Source organism: Phaethon aethereus (assembly GCF_964289735.1).
Source record: "Phaethon aethereus genome assembly, chromosome: W".
Taxonomy (NCBI): domain Eukaryota; kingdom Metazoa; phylum Chordata; class Aves; order Phaethontiformes; family Phaethontidae; genus Phaethon; species Phaethon aethereus.
Genome location: NC_138581.1, coordinates 12,038,170 through 12,057,654, shown reverse-complemented (window position 1 = coordinate 12,057,654; position 19,485 = coordinate 12,038,170). Strand labels below are relative to the sequence as shown.

At 46.0% G+C, this 19,485-nt stretch overlaps 1 protein-coding gene across 1 annotated transcript in view; it reads right to left on the bottom strand.

Annotated features, from left to right (window-relative positions):
• Positions 1-1,596: 1,596 nt before the first annotated feature.
• The window catches only part of LOC309415128 (G kinase-anchoring protein 1-like), a gene marked incomplete at both ends in the record, with an annotated part of 61,324 nt that continues 43,435 nt past the window's right edge, over positions 1,597-19,485 (bottom strand). The window contains 4 exon segments of the mRNA XM_082012575.1: positions 1,597-1,695; positions 2,518-2,561; positions 2,564-2,587; positions 18,710-18,818. Of these exon segments, the coding sequence (XP_081868701.1) occupies positions 1,597-1,695; positions 2,518-2,561; positions 2,564-2,587; positions 18,710-18,818 (276 nt within the window).

The window sequence follows — 19,485 nt, the reverse complement described above, 5'->3', positions numbered from 1 at the left end:
GAGGATAATAATAATGATAAATAAACAAGTGATGCACAATGCAACAATTGCTCACCACCTGGTGATCAATAGCCCATCCTCAAACAGCGATTCCTACCGCCTGGCCAACTCCAGTTTATATATACTGGGCATGACGTTATATGGTAGGGAATATCCCTTTGGCCAGTCTGGGTCAGCTGTCCTGGCTATGCCCCCTTCCAGCTTCTTGTGCACCTCCCCGCTGGCAGAGCATGGGAAGCTGAAAAGTCCCTGACTTAGTATAACCACTACAACTACTTAGCAACAACCAAAAACATCAGTGTGTTATCAACATTATTCTCATATTAAATCCAAAACACAGCAGTATCCCAGCTATTAGGAAGAAAATTAACTCTGTCCCAGTCAAAACCAGGACACAAACAAACACACACAACCACAAAACCACAACAACCTAGGACAAATAAGTCAGTGAAGCAACAGCAAGACTTCCATTATTATTATGAAATTTAAATAATTTTGGACTATTAGCTACAATGTCTAATTTCTTTAACTTTTATTCCACTTTTAGCACCTTCATGCTATTAATTTTCAGAAGTCACTGATAACCATAAAAGTTTAACAGATTCATGGTATTGATTCAAAAAGTTAAAGAAATTTAAACTCAATAACATCAAAGTTTTATTAAGCAGACATCTTTATTGCAGCGCTGGACGCATGGGGGATATCGCCTCCTAACATGCGTGTGTTGAAACAGAAGTTCATCCTTTATATACCTTAAAGACATGAATATTCACACATTTTCCAAGAAATCACCGCCTCCTTGCTTATCTACTACATTTACGTAATGCTGGTGTTGCAAAACTACACTACGCATGCGCAGGGGTCTCGGGTGGTCGTCGGTGGTCATTTGGGGAGTTAGCCCCCTACTCCTTTTTCCCTTTTATGGTCACAGATCTCTTGAGGATAGTTTCTTCTCCTTGGATGTTTGCCCCTTCTGTTGTCCAGCCAAGCAGTTCCTTCTTATCATCCTTGTTTGAGCACCCCTGCCAGTCTGTCTCTGCGCTCAAGGTTAAGAGATCTTCTCTGTTCTCTTTAATCTCTCAGTCCTTGCTCTTAACTCTTCTTTGTTCTAATTTTCATGAGGCCTGCTTTCCTCGTGATTAACCTTCTACACATAGTTACAATGTTAGCATTGAGGCAAATACAGCCTAAGGACTATGAGAGTAGGCCGTTAAACATAATCACATGGTTATTAGGCTAAAGAATTCTATACTGAAGTCAAACTAATCATGTAATCAATAACCTTCTATATATTAAGAAATTTGCAAAACTTACAGTTGATTAGTGACACATGCTAAAACCTTATAATTGTTTTAGATCCTTGTTTCAGTATCAAGAAATCAATTAATAAAGACTTTTTTTCCTGCTTTCCTTTCACAGAATCACAGAATCATTAAGGTTGGAAAAGACCTCTAAGATCATCAAGTCCAACTGTCAACCCAATACCACTATGCCCACTAAACCATGTCCTGAAGTGCCACGATGACCTAACAGGTCAGTTCAAAGCACATTATTTGATGTCACTGAGACCATCTTGAAAAACAGGTAAAATTACATCTACAGAAAATAAGAATACCTGATATTAATTATTAATTCTACCTGCAATAGTTTCACTTTGGATCTTTCTTGCTCTAATGCAACATGAAGCATAGTTACCTAAAAACATATAGAATGTTAATTTACAAAATATGCTTTACATCCACAAGTTTACCAAATCAAAATAGTTCTCTGTTAGTATCGTGTTGGACAAACAGGCAATACATGCTGGCTTCAAGAAAGATTAACACTATGATTGTACATGAAGTGAAAGTACAAGTAAAATATTGCATAATGACAATTCTTTCCCAAGCAACATTCATTGGTTTACCTCTATAATGTTATATGAAAGTTTTGGACTCTGCATTAATTCCTGCCATAGTGCACTTAACTGATATAATATGCAATACAGATGATCTTATTACATTACCCTCAAAATATAGTAGTGTTTTATGATATTAGGTTTGTGCAAGTTAAGGACTTAAAACTAATAGTCACTGCAAACCAAAAACAGACACAAAAATTTTGCATATTCTCTACTACAATGGCTTATTAACAGTTATGTCCATAAATAATTCACTGCTCAGTTAAGTTGGTAAACCAGCCATTTTCAGACTTGAGACTAGAAAGCAAAAAAATGGAAAGAAGCACCTTCTTCTGCAGTATCTTTCTGGGCTTCCTAAGCTTGGGTTACCAAATAAAATTCTTAAAGTGCTGTTGAGGGCAAAATCCTTTCAGGTGTGCTCAAGTATGTCTTTCCAGAAATTGCTCTAAATGTATCATGGTGGAAATTTACATAATACACATCCTCTGACACATAATGCCTGGCTAAGCATGAAATGTAACATTTTTTACTTATTAGTCAACCCATGCATGTGTGCCCCAATAAATTGCATCTTTGAAAACAGTCATGAAATTTTATATTAAGAAACCCTCGCTTACCTGTAAGGTCAGTTCATTCTTGACACTTTGCGATTCATCAACTATAGGAGTATTTCTGCTTTCTCTTTCACTGCAGAGAGAGAAGGAAACTGAGTGTGAAGATTTTTCTGGATTTACAGCTCTTCATCTGCAACAGCACTGTGATATTGCTCCACTTCACTGTTTTAAACTATCTCCCATTTTCACTGAAAGAACAGTAGATGTTAATTAAAAAAACAACCATTAGTTACCTGTGCCATTACAGAATCACAGAATCACTAAGGTTGGAAAGGACCTTCAAGATCATCAAGTCCAACCATTAATCCAGCACCATGTCCCCTAAACCATGTCCCGAAGAGCCACATCCACACGTTTTTTGAACACTTCCAGAGATGGCGACTCCACCACCTCCCTGGGCAGCCTGTTCCAATGCCTGACCACCCTCTCAGTGAAGAAATTTTTCCTAATATCCAATCTAAACCTCCCCTGGCGCAACTTGAGGCCATTTCCTCTTGTCCTATCGCTGGTTATTTGGGAGAAGAGGCCAACACCCTCGTCGCCACAACCCCCTTTCAGGTAGTTGTAGAGAGCGATAAGGTCTCCCCTCAGCCTCCTCTTCTCCAGACTAAACAACCCCAGTTCCCTCAGCCGCTCCTCATAAGACTTGTGCTCCAGACCCCTCACCAGCTTCGTTGCCCTTCTTTGGACACGCTCCAGCACCTCAGCATCCTTCTTGTAGTGAGGGGCCCAAAAGTGAACACAGTATTCAAGGTGCGGCCTCACCAGTGCCGAGTACAGGGGCACGATCACTTCCCTACTCCTGCTGGCCACGCTATTTCTGATACAGGCCAGGACGCTGTTGGTCTTCTTGGCCACCTGGGCACACTACCGGCTCATATTCAGACGGCTGTCAACCAGCACCCTGTTGTGGTCCTTTTATACAGGGCAGCTCTCTAGCCACTCCTCCCCAAGCCTGTAGCGTTGCATGGGGTTGTTGTAACCCAAGTGCAGGACGCGGCACTTGGCCTTATTAAACCTCATACAGCTGACCTCAGCTCATTGATCCAGCCTGTCCAGATCCCTCTGCAGAGCCTTCCTACCCTCCAGCAGATCAACACTCCTACCCAACTTGGTGTCATCTGCAAACTTCCTGAGGGAGCACTCAATCCCCTCATCCAGATCATCAATAAAGATATTGAACAAGACCGGCCCCAGAACCGAGCCCTGGGGAACACCGCTTGTGAACGGCCGCCAGCCGGATTTAATGCCATTCACCACAACTCTCTGGGCTCGGCCATCCATCCAGTTCTTTACCCAGCGAAGAGTAAACCTGCCTAAGCCACGAGCCGCCACTTTCTCCAGGAGAATGCTGTGGGAGACGATGTCAAAGGCTTTACTAAAGTCCAGGTAGACAACATCCACAGCCTTTCCCTCATCCACTAGGTGGGTCGCCTGGTCATAGAAGGAGATCAGGTTGGTCAAGCAGGACCTGCCTTTCATGAACCCATGCTGGCTGGGCCTGAGCCTTTGGTTGTCCTGCACATGCCCTGTGAGCACTCTCAAGACGAACTGCTCCATTATCTTCCCCAGCATGGAGGTGAGGCTGACAGGCATGTAGTTCCCAGGATCCTCCTTCTGGCCTTTCTTGTAAATGGGTGTCACATTGGCAAGCCTACAGTCATCTGGGACCTCCCCTTTTAACCAGGGCTGCTGATAAATGATGGAGAGTGGCTTGGCAAGCTCCTCTGACAGCTCTCTCAGTACTCTCGGGTGGATCCCATCAGGCCCCATAGACTTGTGGGTGTCCAGGTGGTTTAACATGTCCTTGACTGCTTCCTCCTGGATTATGAGGAGTATATTGTGCTCTCCATCCCCATCTTCCAGCTCAGGGGGCTGAATACCCTGCGGATGCCTGGACTGGCTATTAAAGACTGAGGCAAAGAAGGCATTAAGTACCTCAGCCTTGTCCTCGTCCTTGGAGACAATTAGTAGCAACTTGAAAAGTTCTGAAGAGTAATCTCCAATGTAGTGAGAGACTAATTTCTGACTGAGCTTAGCACTAGTGACTGTCCTGGTTTCAGCTGGGTTAGAGCTAATTTTTTTCCTAGTAGCTGGTATAGTGCTGTGTTTTGGACTTGGGATGAAAATAATGTTGATAACGTGCTGATGTTTTTAGTTGTTGCTAAGCAGTCAAGGACAGTCCAGCTTCTCGTGCTGGCCTGACAGCGAGAAGGCGGGAGGTCCATGGGAAGCTGGGAGGGGACACAGCCAGGGCAGCTGACCCAGGCTGGCCAAAAGGATGTACCATAGCATATGACGTTATGCCCAGTATATATAAACTGAGGGAGTTGGCCGGGGACCGCCACTCCTCGGGAACCGGCTGGGCATTGGTCAGTGGTTGGTGAGCAAGTTCATTGCGCATCACTTATTTTGTATATCCTTTGTTATTATTATTGTTGTTGTTGCTATTATTTTCCCTTCCTTTTCTGTGCTATTAAACTGTCTTTATCTCAACCTACAAATTACTTTTCGTGTTTCTCTCCCCCATCCCACTGGGGGGGTGGGGGTGGGCGGGGGAGTGAGCGAACAACTGTGTGGTGTTTAGCTGCCTGCTGGGTTAAACCACAGCAGTGACTAAAGTAAACAAAGTACAACTCATACAGCCTAAGGCTTCAACCTTTTTTATCTATGGACATATAACCGGCAGGTAAGAAAGCGTAAGTAAAATTTTACCTGCAGGATATTCTGTAACAAAAGATAAGGAAATGTCTGAAGATACAGACAAAAAGGGTGCCTGGAGGCTGCAAAAGCAAATCAGAAGACCCCAGACTCCACGAACAGGATTGGATGAGCAGAAGTGCCATCAAGTGACCTACAGAGACTATAAAATCCAGTAATAATTGACAGGCGGGGTTCCTCTTCAGAGGCACCCAGCTCGTACTGTAACTTCTATTGCATATTAAACATAGTAAAAGGAAGAACTCTGATTCTTTTATTAAAGTGGAACCTAGGGACAAGCCCTGTTGAGGTGGCATCCACATAATTCCTACCATGGTCTAGGTGGCATCTGCATAATTTTTACAACACCCAACCTTGCTCTAGTTTCCCCATTGTTAACCCTGCAGGCAGCATGGATTTGAGACATCCATTGTGAACAAAATCCATCGGAAAACTGAATCTTGGCCATGGGTCAAGATTTTTGGACTGTAAACTTCATGTATGAGTTCAGACATAGCTATGGAAACTTATACTAGTATTAAATATTTACTAAAATAAGGATGTTTAAATTTTTTATTTAGTTAACATCTATGAAATATGTATGGTTAACTTAAAATTCTCAATATGCAGAAACTAAGGTTTTTCAAGGCTCAGTTCTGCCATGAACTGTCTTTCCCCCAAATAGAGAACATTTCTAAATCTGTAGAAGATTAGACTTGGTAAAACCACAGAATTACTATTTTATAATACATCAGTGTTATTAGGCAACCAAGAGTTAATCTGTATATGTGTAAATGTGGACACAGCTGAGGTATGTTCTGTGCCTGGGAACAAGCTGAGTGTCCTTGAGTTTGTCAGGACTGGATAGTGAAGGAATTTCTAAACTTGATTTTGCCTCAAATTTGTCCTTCGAGACAGGAACATCCCAAAGTATGAATGAACTAATTGTGAGGTTAATCAGTATGTTTAGAATAGTCAGCCAAAAGCATGATTAAACTGTATCCTTAAGCGGGCTATCCTCATTATAACACTAAAAATCACACCCATAGGTCAAGACAACCCCAGACCGGGTCAGACTCCCACCCTTGAGCATGCGTAGTATGTAGAAATGATTGTGTAATCGTATGTAAATTAACTGACCAATCAGTGTGAAAGGGGCTGAGTTAAGGTAGTGGCTATGGATAAGACTATGTATAAGCAGTGCCATGAAAAGGTGTGCTGGCTTTGTGGACCTACCACCTAGCACTGAACTCTGCGCAGATTTGGAATAAACCAATATCTCATCTTTGTGTGTTGAATTGGCTTATTGCACAGCGGGTAACGAATCCGACTTTTCGGACATTAGTATTCCACAAACATGGGTGGTGGTGTTAAGGGAGAAGCCGCTGCCCAAACATTCACACACCAATCAAGGAGTCACACACACACCACCCAAGAGTTTAACTGCTAGGACCGGAGTCTCTTCACAGTGGGTGACACCAGTGAGCTGACGGGTGCCCCTTTCGACTCCTCACACACACACACTCACTTTTGGGCACTTCCTCTTCCCTCAGGCTGGACCCTAGGTTTCCCAAAGCAGAATCTCCGACACGACATACTCCAGACATTTATTGAGTGGTAGAGCGGTGAAGAATGCGGGAGAAGGATGGACTTCACAACTCTATGAGAGTTATATTCTGAAGCCGTTTATTGCCTTGTCTGACTCCAATATATATCATAATTTTTGCTTAGTCACTGCGCACACACTCATGATTGGTTACAGCTTGTTACACACATTATTGCAATTGGCTATATACAAAATATCACGCGCTGTCCACGCGCCTCTCACACAGTCAGGATTCGCTGCTTGCAGGTGTTCCTGTACTCCTCTGTTTCTTCTTAGTTGTTTACCACAGCTCCTTGTCCTCAAGGCTGAGCTGTGCAGATATCCAGCTGTTTACCATCTTCTCAATGCCACAGCTCCTTCTCCTTAAGGTTGAGCCGTGCAGATCAATGCCACAGCTCCTTCTCCTTAAAGTCGAGCCCTTGCAGGGTGATCCCAACATCTCCCCCTTTTTGTTTATCTATAAACAAAACCTGACGGATCATTCACAACCCAAGGACTGTGAGGAAGATGGACCATCTGTACATTCTTGTATCGTCCTGTGCTGCGAACTCAGCCCAGCAGTCGGAAGGTGCCAGCTTTACGTGGGCGTCCCCACGGAGGCAACGGTGGCCTTGCCATACACCGATCGCCCTGCTCTTCGGGAAATCCCGGTATTTATACATTTGCAGAGGAATGAGTTTCGACACACGTGGCCAGCGAGTGTCGGAACACGCCTCGGTTGCCACCTCTCAACACAGGGAGCCTATGGCATATGTGCCTGCTGGCCAGACGTGCTGCATGCGCCACAGCCACCCCGTCTATTGGTTCGTAGGCTTTGTTCACACGGCATCTTACCATAATCCAGCAGTCACATATCAACTATGCTTAAATTAATAGCAGAATGTTACAAGGCAAACAATTCTAGCTGTACTACTCCTAGCGATAGAAGCTACTCCTAGTGATGGAAAAAGTGCTTGTATAAAGCTATGAAAGCCAATATTATATCTTACCAAAGGGTTTGTAGTTATAGAGCCGTTTGCCCTAAAAGCTTTCCATGTTCCTCTCATGATACCGCTTGATATTTCAGTGTGATTTACCCATACATTTTCTTTTGGCTGAGGTGGCATCCAGATTGCGATGACACCTGATAGTGTCAAGATGTGTCCGACGACGACGATGGTGACTGTTTCACCCATGGTTTTACCCATTTTGCGGGTACCCAAGGAGTTCCAGAATCTGTAATGACACAAGCATAACCTCGTCCCCAGGTTAGCAGTTGAAAAGGTCCTTCCCACATATTCTTTTCCAAATTTTTAACTTTTACTGGCACATTTTGTGTTAACTCACATAGGCTTCCTGTCATTCCTTTTACATGTTTTATTATGGGAGGCACTGTTTCTCCTTCTGCTAGACGCAAATAATTTAACACATATAAGGCTTTATTCAAACGTTCTTGGGGTGGTGTGGTAGCCTCTCCCCCTTTTTGTTTTTGCAATAAACACTTCAGGGAATGATTCATTCGTTCAACAATAGCTTGTCCAGTTGGGGGATGCGGTATTCCAGTAACATGCGTCACTCCCCATTGAGCAAAAAATCGTTGGGTTGACTGGGCTACATAACAAGGACCATTATCGGTTTTAATTTGTAGGGGGATACCATGGGCTGCGAATGCAGCTCGCAAATGCTTTTGTACATGCCTACTAGTTTCTCCTGTTTGTGCAGGGGCCCAAACTACTGCAGAATAGCAATCAATTGAAACATGAACATATTTAAATCTTCCAAAGTCAGCGACATGTGTCACATCCATCTGCCATAGTTGTAGCGAATGCAATCCTCGGGGATTTACTGTAATTGCGATTCCTGGGCCTATTTGTTGACAATCAGCACAAGTCTGTATAATAGCTCTAGCGTCACCTGCACTTAGATTAAATTGTCTCGCTAAAACCTTGGCAGATTGATGGAAAAAGGCATGAGAGGCTTGTGCTTGACCTAAAGGGTCCAGGGCAGGTCCAGCCCATACTGTGGCAGTCAGCCGATCAGCTCTTGCATTTCCTTCTACCAATTCCCCTGGAAGGTTGGTATGGCTGCGTATATGCATAACGTAATAAGGATGTCGTCTTTTCTGCAATAAAAACCAAAGCGTTCTAAATTGTTGATATAGCTGTTCCTGCTGTACTTGTCTGAGGATTGAACCTTCCAATCTTTGGAGTACTCCAGCTACATATAAAGAATCAGTAATTATATTCACAGGTTCTTCAGACCATAATTTAAAGGCTTCAATTACTGCCTGTAGTTCTACCTTTTGAACTGATCCTGGCACGACAAGTACCCGTTCTTTCCATTCTCCGCGCTCTCGCCATACTATTGCTGCCTTGCCTGTTTTCCCACCACCATCCGTAAACACTGTAGCACCTTGAACTGGATATTGACTACACTTTGATTTTTCTTCTACTTCATGGTTTTTAAAAAAGGTAAACATTTTGTGTGATGGATAATGAATCTGAATGTCACCTTCAAATCCTGCTAATGCAGTTTGCAAGGGAACAGAGTGCTGCAAAGCCCAAGTCAAATATTCTTGTTGTAATGGTATTAAAATCGTTTTCAGGTCCTTTGCCGATATATCAATAATTCTGTTGCGCCCTTTCATAATCAAATTTGCAGAACACTCTGCTTTTGTGGTGATGGTTTTTCTGTGCTACTGAGGTAAAAAGACCCATTCTAAAATTCTCAATGGGTCCGCTTTTGATTCTAGCTTTGTTATCCACTGTATTATAAGCGCATAGGGATGTCGCTCGTGATTGATTACTGCCAAAAGGATCCCTATCGAGGGGTCTACCCTAGAACTAAATGCTTGAGTTACCTTTTCAGAAATGTTTGCTACTGCTACCCAGGCTTCCTTGGTCAATTGTCGAGGAGAGTTTAACCTGCTATCCCCTCGCAAGAGCTGAACCAAGGGCTCCATATCTTGGTTTGTGATCCCACAAATAGGTCGAATCCAGTTAACGTCTCCTACCAATTTTTGTACATCATTTAATGTTTTAATCTGAATTCTTAATTCAACCTTTTGGGGGGTCACCGACGTTTCAGTGATCATCCACCCCAAGTACCTCCAAGGCGCTTCAGCTTGTATCTTTTCCGGCACCACTTGCAGCCCACTTTGCCTCAAAAGCTCAACGAGCTCCCCGATCATTTCTTCTGGATTTAATTGATCATCAGCCAACAGTATGTCATCCATATAATGATAGATGAGATATTGAGGCCACCTTTTTCTGATTGGCTGTAAAGCCCAATTTACATAAATTTGAGACATCGTGGGTGAATTTTTCATGCCTTGTGGCAATACTGTCCAATGATATCTTTGCATGGGTTGCGCCTTGTTTGTACTTGGGACTGAGAATGCAAAATGTTTGGCATCATCTTCATGCAGAGGGATTGTAAAAAAGCAATCTTTGAGATCTATAATCAAAAGCTTCCAATACTTCGGTATCATACAGGGAGATGGTAGCCCTGGTTGCAAGGCTCCCATGTCCACTATAACCTTATTGACTTCTCGCAAGTCATGTAATAGTCTCCATTTTCCACTTTTCTTTGGAATCGCAAAAACAGGTGTGTTCCAAGGACTAGTGGTTGGCACAATATGGCCTTTTTCTAGCTGTTCTTTTACCAAATCTTCCAGGTGGGCGACCTTTTCTGCGGTCAGCGGCCATTGATTTACCCACACTGGATCATCGATTTTCCATTCCAGTTTGAGCACAGGTCGCATTTCAATGGCTGTTACCGAAAACCCTGTGGATCGCTAGAGAGTGATACATTCATTTGACTCAGTACATCCCGCCCAAGCAAACTTAATGGTAATGCGGCTACATAGGGTCGTACTGAACACACTAGCCCGTCTGGATTTTCACAGGTTAGAGTTGTTACGCTCTGTTGTGTTGCAGAAAACCCACCAACTCCTACAAGTCTGTGAGCTGGAGACTGAGCCAGCCAGCCTGGTGGCCACTCTCGCTGACTGATTATGGTCACATCAGCTCCTGTATCCACTAACATATCGATGGTCCATTGTCGTGGTCGCACGGTGGGGTCAGGATGCCTTAACTTCATTTTCAAAGTCGGTTTTCTTCTGCTGATATCTAATGCTGGAAAGATTTGTGGTCTTCCTGTTGAGCCAAACCCTCCATTCCCCCTCACTGATTGCGTTGCCTGAGGTACAGAAGCAGTAAAAGGCACCAATTGTGCAATACGTGTGCCTGCAGGAACCGCAACAGGAGGAGATGGAGTCCACAATATTACTTTGATGGTTCCCGTATAATCAGCGTCAATGACTCCAGGGAGAACAAAAAGTCCCTGCTTTCTTGCTGAAGATCGTCCTAATAACAAAGCACTCAATCCATATCCTAATGGTCCATTTGCGTTAGTCGGGACATCATAAACCGACATGTCCCATAAGGTAACTTCTACTGTTGTTTCCACCTCCATTCCGGCACTCCCTCTGGTTTGGGCACTGAGGCTTGCCAAGCAGCCTGGTGGTGCTTCCCCATTTGTGTCATCATGCGGGGTGCCTTCGTGCTCAGTCGCCCGTTTCCCAATTTCATACCATCCTGATGATACTTTGAACAACATTCTGAGGCTTCATGACCAAATTTTTGACATTGACCACATGGTGCTCCTGCTGGGCCTATTCCTTGCTGAAAGGGTCCTTGTTGGAAGGATTTATGACCTGTCCCAATCTGCCTAGGTCCTTTCCTTGTGGCCTTGCGCTGAGCTCTAAAATGGCCTGTTTTTCCACAATTAAAACATTTTTTCTCCCCTTTTCCATTTATAAATGGCTTAATTGCTGCTGCAAAGGCACTTGCGAGTGTCTCTGCCTGATGTGTGGCAGAGCCTACTCTGTTGCAGGCTTCTACCATTTGTACTAATGTTGCTTCTTTTGGCAAAGCTAACAAAATTCTTTTACAATCTACATTGGCATTTTCTACCGCCAAATTCAACAACACTGCTAGTTTTGCGTCTTCATTGGTATACACCTTATTCAAAGCGTCTCTCAGACGATCAACAAAAGACATAGATGGTTCATCTCTCCCTTGTCTAATTTGAGTGTAAGATGGTTGCCTCTTTCCCTCCTCAGGGACCGTTCGCAACGCATTCAACGCTAGTCGCTCAACTAATTGCAAGGCTTCTAAAGGCAGCCGAGCTTGCAATCTAACATCCACAAAGGGTCCCTGGCCTGTCATTTGTTCCATAGTAATGTTCTGAAGCGGATCGCCATCTTGACGCTCCAGGTTTCTCAGGGCTTCTTGCATACAGAGTTTATACCATCTGTCTGCCCACAATAACCTTTGGGTTGGTGTCAACAGCATATCTATCGTCTGCCGACAATCCCATGGTGTAAGAACCATTCCCGTGAATATGTTCTCTAATAGAGCTTGCGTGAAAGGTGATTGCAAGCCATAATTTTGCACTGCCTTCCGCACTTCCTTAATCAAGTCCCAATGAAATGGGTCCCAGCGATTGGGCCTGTGAGGCTGTACACTAACAGGAAATGCCATCAGTAACTCTGTTTCCTCGTCTTTCATTGCTCCTAAAAAAACGTCTTTCCACCGCTCCCTAGGGTCGCCTTTCATTCTAGGCTCTCGCCTCCCTATAGTCTCTACAACAGGCTCTTCTTCTTCGTCGCTGCTATCAGGCAATGGGGGCCGTAAAGGTGGCAGGGGCTCGGCTGAGGGCTTCAAAACTACGGCTTTCGATCGGTTAAGTCTGGGTGGTTTCGGGGGTGGTGAAGCCCGCCCCATCAATCTTTCACACGGGCACACAGGGGAACATTGAGTACATTGTTCTGGGCAACGTTGTCCCGTCTTGCCCTCACATACATCATCGTAGATCTGTTTCTCTGACTTATCTAATGCGGCCCGTTCACCCGGTGCATCTGGCACCTCAGGCGGTGCAGTCGGAGTCGCTGAAGGTCCTGGACCCTCTGACTCAGTTAAGAAGGGATTGGTTGAAGGCGGTTTAACAGCCTCCTCCATATCAGCTGCAGCTTTTCTCTCTGCCTTTAAGGCTTTTAATGTGGTTAATATCAACTTCCACGCTGTCACTAACTCTGCGGCGGTTTTCTCAATATGTTCCTATAACATTTTTCCTATCTCCTCCCACGTCTCTGCCTTAAACGCCACAGACGGATCGGGGGGGTACCCTTTCTTTCGGCTCCAAATTAGAAGCTGCCTTAGTGTATATTCATCATATTTCAGTCCTCTCTTAGAGAGCATATGCGGCAGGAGTCTGACTATCGCCCCTTCTTCATGCGATGTGTTCTGCCCCATGACGCCCCGGTTGCCCACCTCACCTCGCTGGGTGCTTCTCTGTTGCAACGTATTCCTTTTTCTTTTTCCTTGCGTCAGTCCCGCTGACTGCTATTCTTCCAACCGGGCTTCTCCCGCGGCGTCCTCTGCGCTCGACCGGTGTTCAACGATGAGATCCCAGAGATCGTATCACGTCGGGGTCACCAGTTGCGGGAGAAGGATGGACTTCACAACTCTATGAGAGTTATATTCCGAAGCCGTTTATTGTCTTGTCTGACCCCAATATATATCATAATTTTTGCTTAGTCACTGCGCACACACTCATGATTGGTTACAGCTTGTTACACACATTATTGCAATTGGCTATATACAAAATATCACGCGCTGTTCACGTGCTGTCCACGTGCCTCTCACACAGTCAGGATTCGCTGCTTGCAGGTGTTCCTGCACTCCTTTGCTTCTTCTTAGTTGTTTACCACAGCTCCTTCTCCTCAAGGCCGAGCCGTGCAGATCAACGCCACAGCTCCTTCTCCTTAAGGTCGAACCCTTGCAGGGTGATCCCAACAGAAGAACAGCCCGAGTTGGTTGCTTCCAGAGAGGAACTCCGAACAAAAGAAACTCTGGGCAATTATACCCTTACAGTCTAAGTTCCCCTCCCCTTACGAGACGGTTCGGTCCAACAGTAGCATTTGGGTCTGGGGTCTCCTTGTTCCTGATTGGAGCCTTTCACTGTCTCCAGGTGGGCTGTTCCTTTTCTTTTCTCAAGGAGGCAACTTCTGCTGATGGATGTGACTATCTTATCTTCCCAATTTATACCAGTTTCATAGAATCATAGAATCCTTAAGGTTGGAAAAGGCCTCTAAGATCATCAAGTCCAACTGTCGACCCAAAACCACTATGCCCACTAAACCATGTCCTGAAGTGCCACGCCTACATGTTTTTTGAACATTTCCAGTGATAGTGACTCCACCACCTCCCTGGGCAGCCTGTTCCAATGTTTGATCACGCTTTCAGTAAAGAAATTTTTCCTAATATCCAATCTAAACCTCCCCTGGCGCAACTTGAGGCCATTTCCTCTTGTCCTATCACTAGTTACGTGGGAGAAGAGACCAACACCCTCGTTGCCACAACCCCCTTTCAGGTAGTTGTAGAGAGCGATAAGGTCTCCCCTCAGCCTCCTTTTCTCCAGACTAAACAACCCCAGTTCCCTCAGCTGCTCCTCATAAGACTTATGCTCCAGACCCCTCACCAGCTTTGTTGCCCTTCTCTGGACACACTCCAGCACCTCAGCATCCTTCTTGTAGTGAGGGGCCCAAAACTGAACACAGTATCCGAGATGTGGCCTCACCAGTGCCGAGTACAGGGGCACAATCACTTCCCTACTCCTGCTGGCCACACTATTTCTGATACAGGCCAGGACGCTGTTGGCCTTCTTGACCACCTGGGCACACTGCTGGCTCATGTTCAGCCGGCTGTCAACCAGCACCCTGTTGTGGTCCATTTATACAGGGCAGCTTTCCAGCCACTCCTCCCCAAGCCTGTAAAGCCTTTCCTATCTCCCAATTAAGTGCCATCTTCATACATATCTTGCTTTGGAAATTGCTCAGTGCTTCATTGCATTAAAAAAAAAGTTTCTTTTTCTTTTTTCTAATTTTCTAATTTTCTGTTTTTAGGCCTGATCCCTTGGTGCATTTTAATGCACTTTCTCGATACTGTGATAGTCTAAATGGTTTATATTGCTTGGCAACTGGTAGAAGTCCCCCACTTTCTTCCCTTTTAGATTTTCTACCGTTTTCTCAGAAACATATTTTTTGTTTTCTTTTCCCCAACCTATCTGCTATCTACATATTTTCTTCATAAGGCAGCCTTTTCCTTAATTGTCCATCAATGGGCACCAAACAGGAGGAGCTGGAAGCTATTGTGCAGTGGGACAGCTATGATGTAGTTGCCATCACAGAAACGTGGCAGGATGCTTCTCATGACTGGGGTGCTGCAATGGATGGCTATAAGCTCTTCCGAAGGGATAGGCAGGGAAGGAGAGGTGGTGGGGTGGCTCTGTATGTTAGGGAGAGTTTTGATTGCATAGAAATCAATGATTGTGAAGACCAAGTAGAGTGCTTATGGGTAAGGGCGAGGGGGAAGGCCAATGAGGCAGATATCCTGCTGGGACTCTGTTACAGACCACCCAACCAGGATGAAGAGACAGATGAGACATTCTATAAATGACTGGCAGAAGTCTCACATTCGCTGGCCCTTGTTCCTGTAGGGGACTTCAATCTACCGGACATCTGCTGGAAGTATAACACAGCAGAGAGGAAACAGTCTAGGAGGTTCCTGGAGTGTGTGGAGGATACCTTCCTGACACAGCTGGTAAGTGAGCCTACCAGGGGAGGTGCCCCACTTGACCTGCTGTTTACAAACAGAGAAGGACTGGTGAGAGATGTGGTGGTCGGAGGCCGTCTTGGGCTTAGCGACCATGACATAGAATTCTCAGTTGTGAGCAAAGTAAGGAGAGGGGTCAGCAAAACTGCTACCATGCACTTCCAGAGGGCAGACTTTGGCCTGTTCAGGTCACTGGTTGAGAGAGTCCCTTGGGAGACAGTCCTGAAGGACAAAGGGGTCCAGGAAGGCTGGACAGCCTTCAAGAAGGAAATCTTAAAGGCGCAGGAACGGTCCCCATGTGCCGTAAGAAGAGCTGGCGGGGAAGGCGACCAGCCTGGCTGAACAGGGAGATTTTGCTGGGACTCAGGAGAAAAAGGAGAGTTTATCACCTCTGGAAGAAAGGGAAGGTAACTCACGAAGTGTACAAGGATCTCGTTAGGTCGAGCAGGGACAAAATTAGAAAGGCAAAAGCCCAGCTAGAGCTCAGCCTGGCTACAGTCAAAAAGGATAATAAAAAATGTTTCTACAAATATATTAACAACAAAAAGAGAGGCAAGGAGAATCTCCATCCCCTACTGGATATGGCGGGGAACATTGTCTCCAAGGATGAGGACAAGGTTGAGGTACTTAATACCTTCTTTGCCTCAGTCTTTAATAGCCAGTCCAGGTATCCGCAGGGTATTCAGACCCCTGAGCTGGAAGATGGGGATGGAGAGCACAATAACCCGCCCATAATCCAGGAGGAAGCAGTCAAGCACCTGCTATGCCACCTGGACACCCACAAGTCTATGGGGCCTGATGGGATCCACCCGAGAGTACTGAGAGAGCTGGCAGAGGAGGTTGCCAAGCCACTCTCCATCATTTATCAGCAGTCCTGGTTAACAGGGGAGGTCCCAGAAGACTGTAGGCTTGCCAGTGTGACACCCATTCACAAGAAGGGCCAGAAGGAGGATCCTGGGAACTACAGGCCTGTCAGCCTGACCTCCGTACCGGGGAAGATTATGGAGCGGTTGGTCTTGAGAGTGCTCACAGGGCATGTGCAGGACAACCAAGGGATCAGGCCCAGCCAGCATGGGTTCATGAAAGGCAGGTCCTGCTTGACCAACCTGATCCCCATCTATGACCAGGTGACTCACCTAGTGGATGAGGGAAAGGCTGTGGACGTTGTCTACCTGGACTTTAGTAAAGCCTTTGACAGTGTCTCCCACAGCATTCTCCTGGAGAAAGTGGCGGCTTGTGGCTTAGACAGGGTTACTCTTCGCTGGGTAAGGAACTGGATGGATGGCTGAGCCCAGAGAGTTGTGGTGAATGGTGTTAAATCCGGCTGGTGGCCGGTCAGAAGCGGTGTTCCCCAGGGCTCGGTTCGGGGGCCGGTCTTGTTCAATATCTTTATTGATGAACTGGATGAGGGGATCGAGTGCCCCCTCAGTAAGTTTGCAGATGACACCAAGTTGGGTGGGAGTGTTGATCTGCTGGAGGGTAGGAAGGCTCTGCAGAGGGATCTGGACAGGCTGGATCAATGGGCTGAGGTCAACTGTATGAGGTTTAATAAGGCCAAGTGCCGCGTCCTTCACTTGGGTTACAACAACCCCATGCAATGCTACAGGCTTGGGGAGGAGTGGCTGGAGAGCTGCCCGGTAGAAAAGGACCTGGGGGTGCTGGTTGACAGCCAGCTGAACATGAGCCGGCAGTGTGCCCAGGTGGCCAAGAAGGCCAACAGCGTCCTGGCCTGTATCAGAAATAGTGTGGCCAGCAAGAGTAGGGAAGTGATTGTGCCCCTGTACTCGGCACTGGTGAGGCCACATCTCGGATACTGTGTTCACTTTTGGGCCCCTCACTACAAGAAGGATGCTGAGGTGCTGGAGTGTGTCCAGAGAAGGGCAACAAAGCTGGTGAGGGGTCTGGAGCATAAGTCTTAAGTTCTGCCAGCAAACCTGCTGCAATGTGGGGTCCTCTCTCCATGGGTCCACAGGTCCTTCCAGGAGCTCGCTCCTGTGTGAGCCTCCCATGGGGTCGCAGCCTCCTTCGGGTGCATCCACCTGCTCCGGTGTGGGGTCCTCCACAGGCTGCAGGTGGATATCTGCTCCACCGTAGAGCTCCATGGACTGCACAGGGACAGCCTGCCTCACCATGGTCTTCACCAGGGGCTGCAGGGGAATCTCTGCTCCGGTGCCTGGAGCCCCTCCTCCCCATCCTTCTTCGCTGACCTTGGTGTTTTCACATATTCTCACTCCTCTCTCCAGCTGCAAATGCTGCGTGCCATGGTTTTTTCCCCTTCTTTAATATGTTTTCACAGAGGTGCTACCACTGTTGCTGATTGGCTTGGCCTTGGCCAGCTGCGGGTCTGTCTTGAAGCTGGCTGGCACTGGCTCTATCGGACACAGGGGAAGCTTCTATCAACTTCTCGCAGACGCCACCCCTGCAACCCCCACTGCTACCAAAACCTTGCCACGCAAACCCAATACATTCCACCCCTCGCCTCTGTGAATTTTATTTTTAACAATCTTCACAAACTTCACTTACATCAACAAAAATGAATTCCCCACACCAAAATCAAAATAACATCATCACAACACCAAGCAGAAGTGGGCAATTTACACACACAATCCACCCCTTGTCCCTTCACCACAATTATAACAGCTGAAGTTCCCCATGATCATTCCATTCTCTAACATTGTTCAGTCTATATTTTGCCCGTTACCTCTTCCAATTACTATCCTTATGTCAAATTCCTCGTGCCTCACGTTGGGTGCCAAAAAGGTCTGTGGTGGTTTTGTTGTCCCACAAGCGGGGTCCGGTACCCCGTGTGCAATAGGCCAATCTTACACACAGGGCCGAGATATTTATTTATTTCTTGTTTGCGCAAAGATGGGTGCTAGGTGGCAATTCCACAAAGCTAGCACACCACACAGAGGAACTACAGCATATTTATCTCATTATGTGTTTAGTAAAAATAGTGGAAAACCTGCCCAAATTTACATTCATTGGTTAGTGATTACCATATCAGTTGCTACTGGTCAGTCATATTTTAATTAGCTTTGCTTGCCATGTAAATCAGCATGCATGCTCTTGGCAGATGTGGGGGGGCAATTTGCATAGTCCCTCAATTGAGTCAGTGGTCGTGATCTCCCTCTGACACCTTCATGACAGTTACTGTGGATTTTGCTGATTTCATACCAGTGGCATTCTTCTATCCTTGTTATCTTCCTTGTAGCAAGATGTTTTCCTTTACCAGTCCTTGAAGTCCCTTTTTTCAGTTCCTCCTTTGGAGGTTGGTGATTAGTAAGGCATGCAAGTCTATACAAAGCAATCAGGCCTAAATTAAACAGTGTCACTATAACCTAGGCATTAACCCAAACATAGAGTTTTATTCAGTCTACAATTTGACCTTGGGTGGATGCCAGGTGCCCACCAAAGCCACACTATCACTCCCCCTCCTCAGCTGGACAGGGGAGAGAAAAATATAATGAGAAGATTATGGGTTGAGATAAGGACAGGGAGAGAGCATTCACCAATTACCGTCATGGGCAAAACAGACTCAAGTAGGGGAAATTAGTATAATTTATTACCAATCAAAATCAGAGTAGGATAATGAGAAATAAGACCAAATCTGAAAACACCTTCCCCCTACCCCTCCCTTCTTCCCGGGTTCAACTTTGCTCACGATATCTCTACCACCTCCTCCCCGAGCGACACAGAGGGACAGGGAATGGGGGTTGTGGTCCATTCATCACAGATTGTCTCTGCTGCTCCTTCCTCCTCAAGGGGAGGACTCACACTCTTCCTCTGCTCCAGCATGGGGTCTCTCCCACGGGAGACAGTTCTCCACAAACTTCTCCAACATGAGTCCTTCCCACAGGCTGCAGTTCTTCACAAACTGCTCCAGCCTGGGTCCCTTCCACGGAGTGCCATCCTTCAGGAACAGACTGCTCCAGCATGGATCTCCTGCAGGGTCACAAGTCCTGCCAGCAAACCTGCTCCAGCGTGTGCTCCTCTCTCCATGGGTCC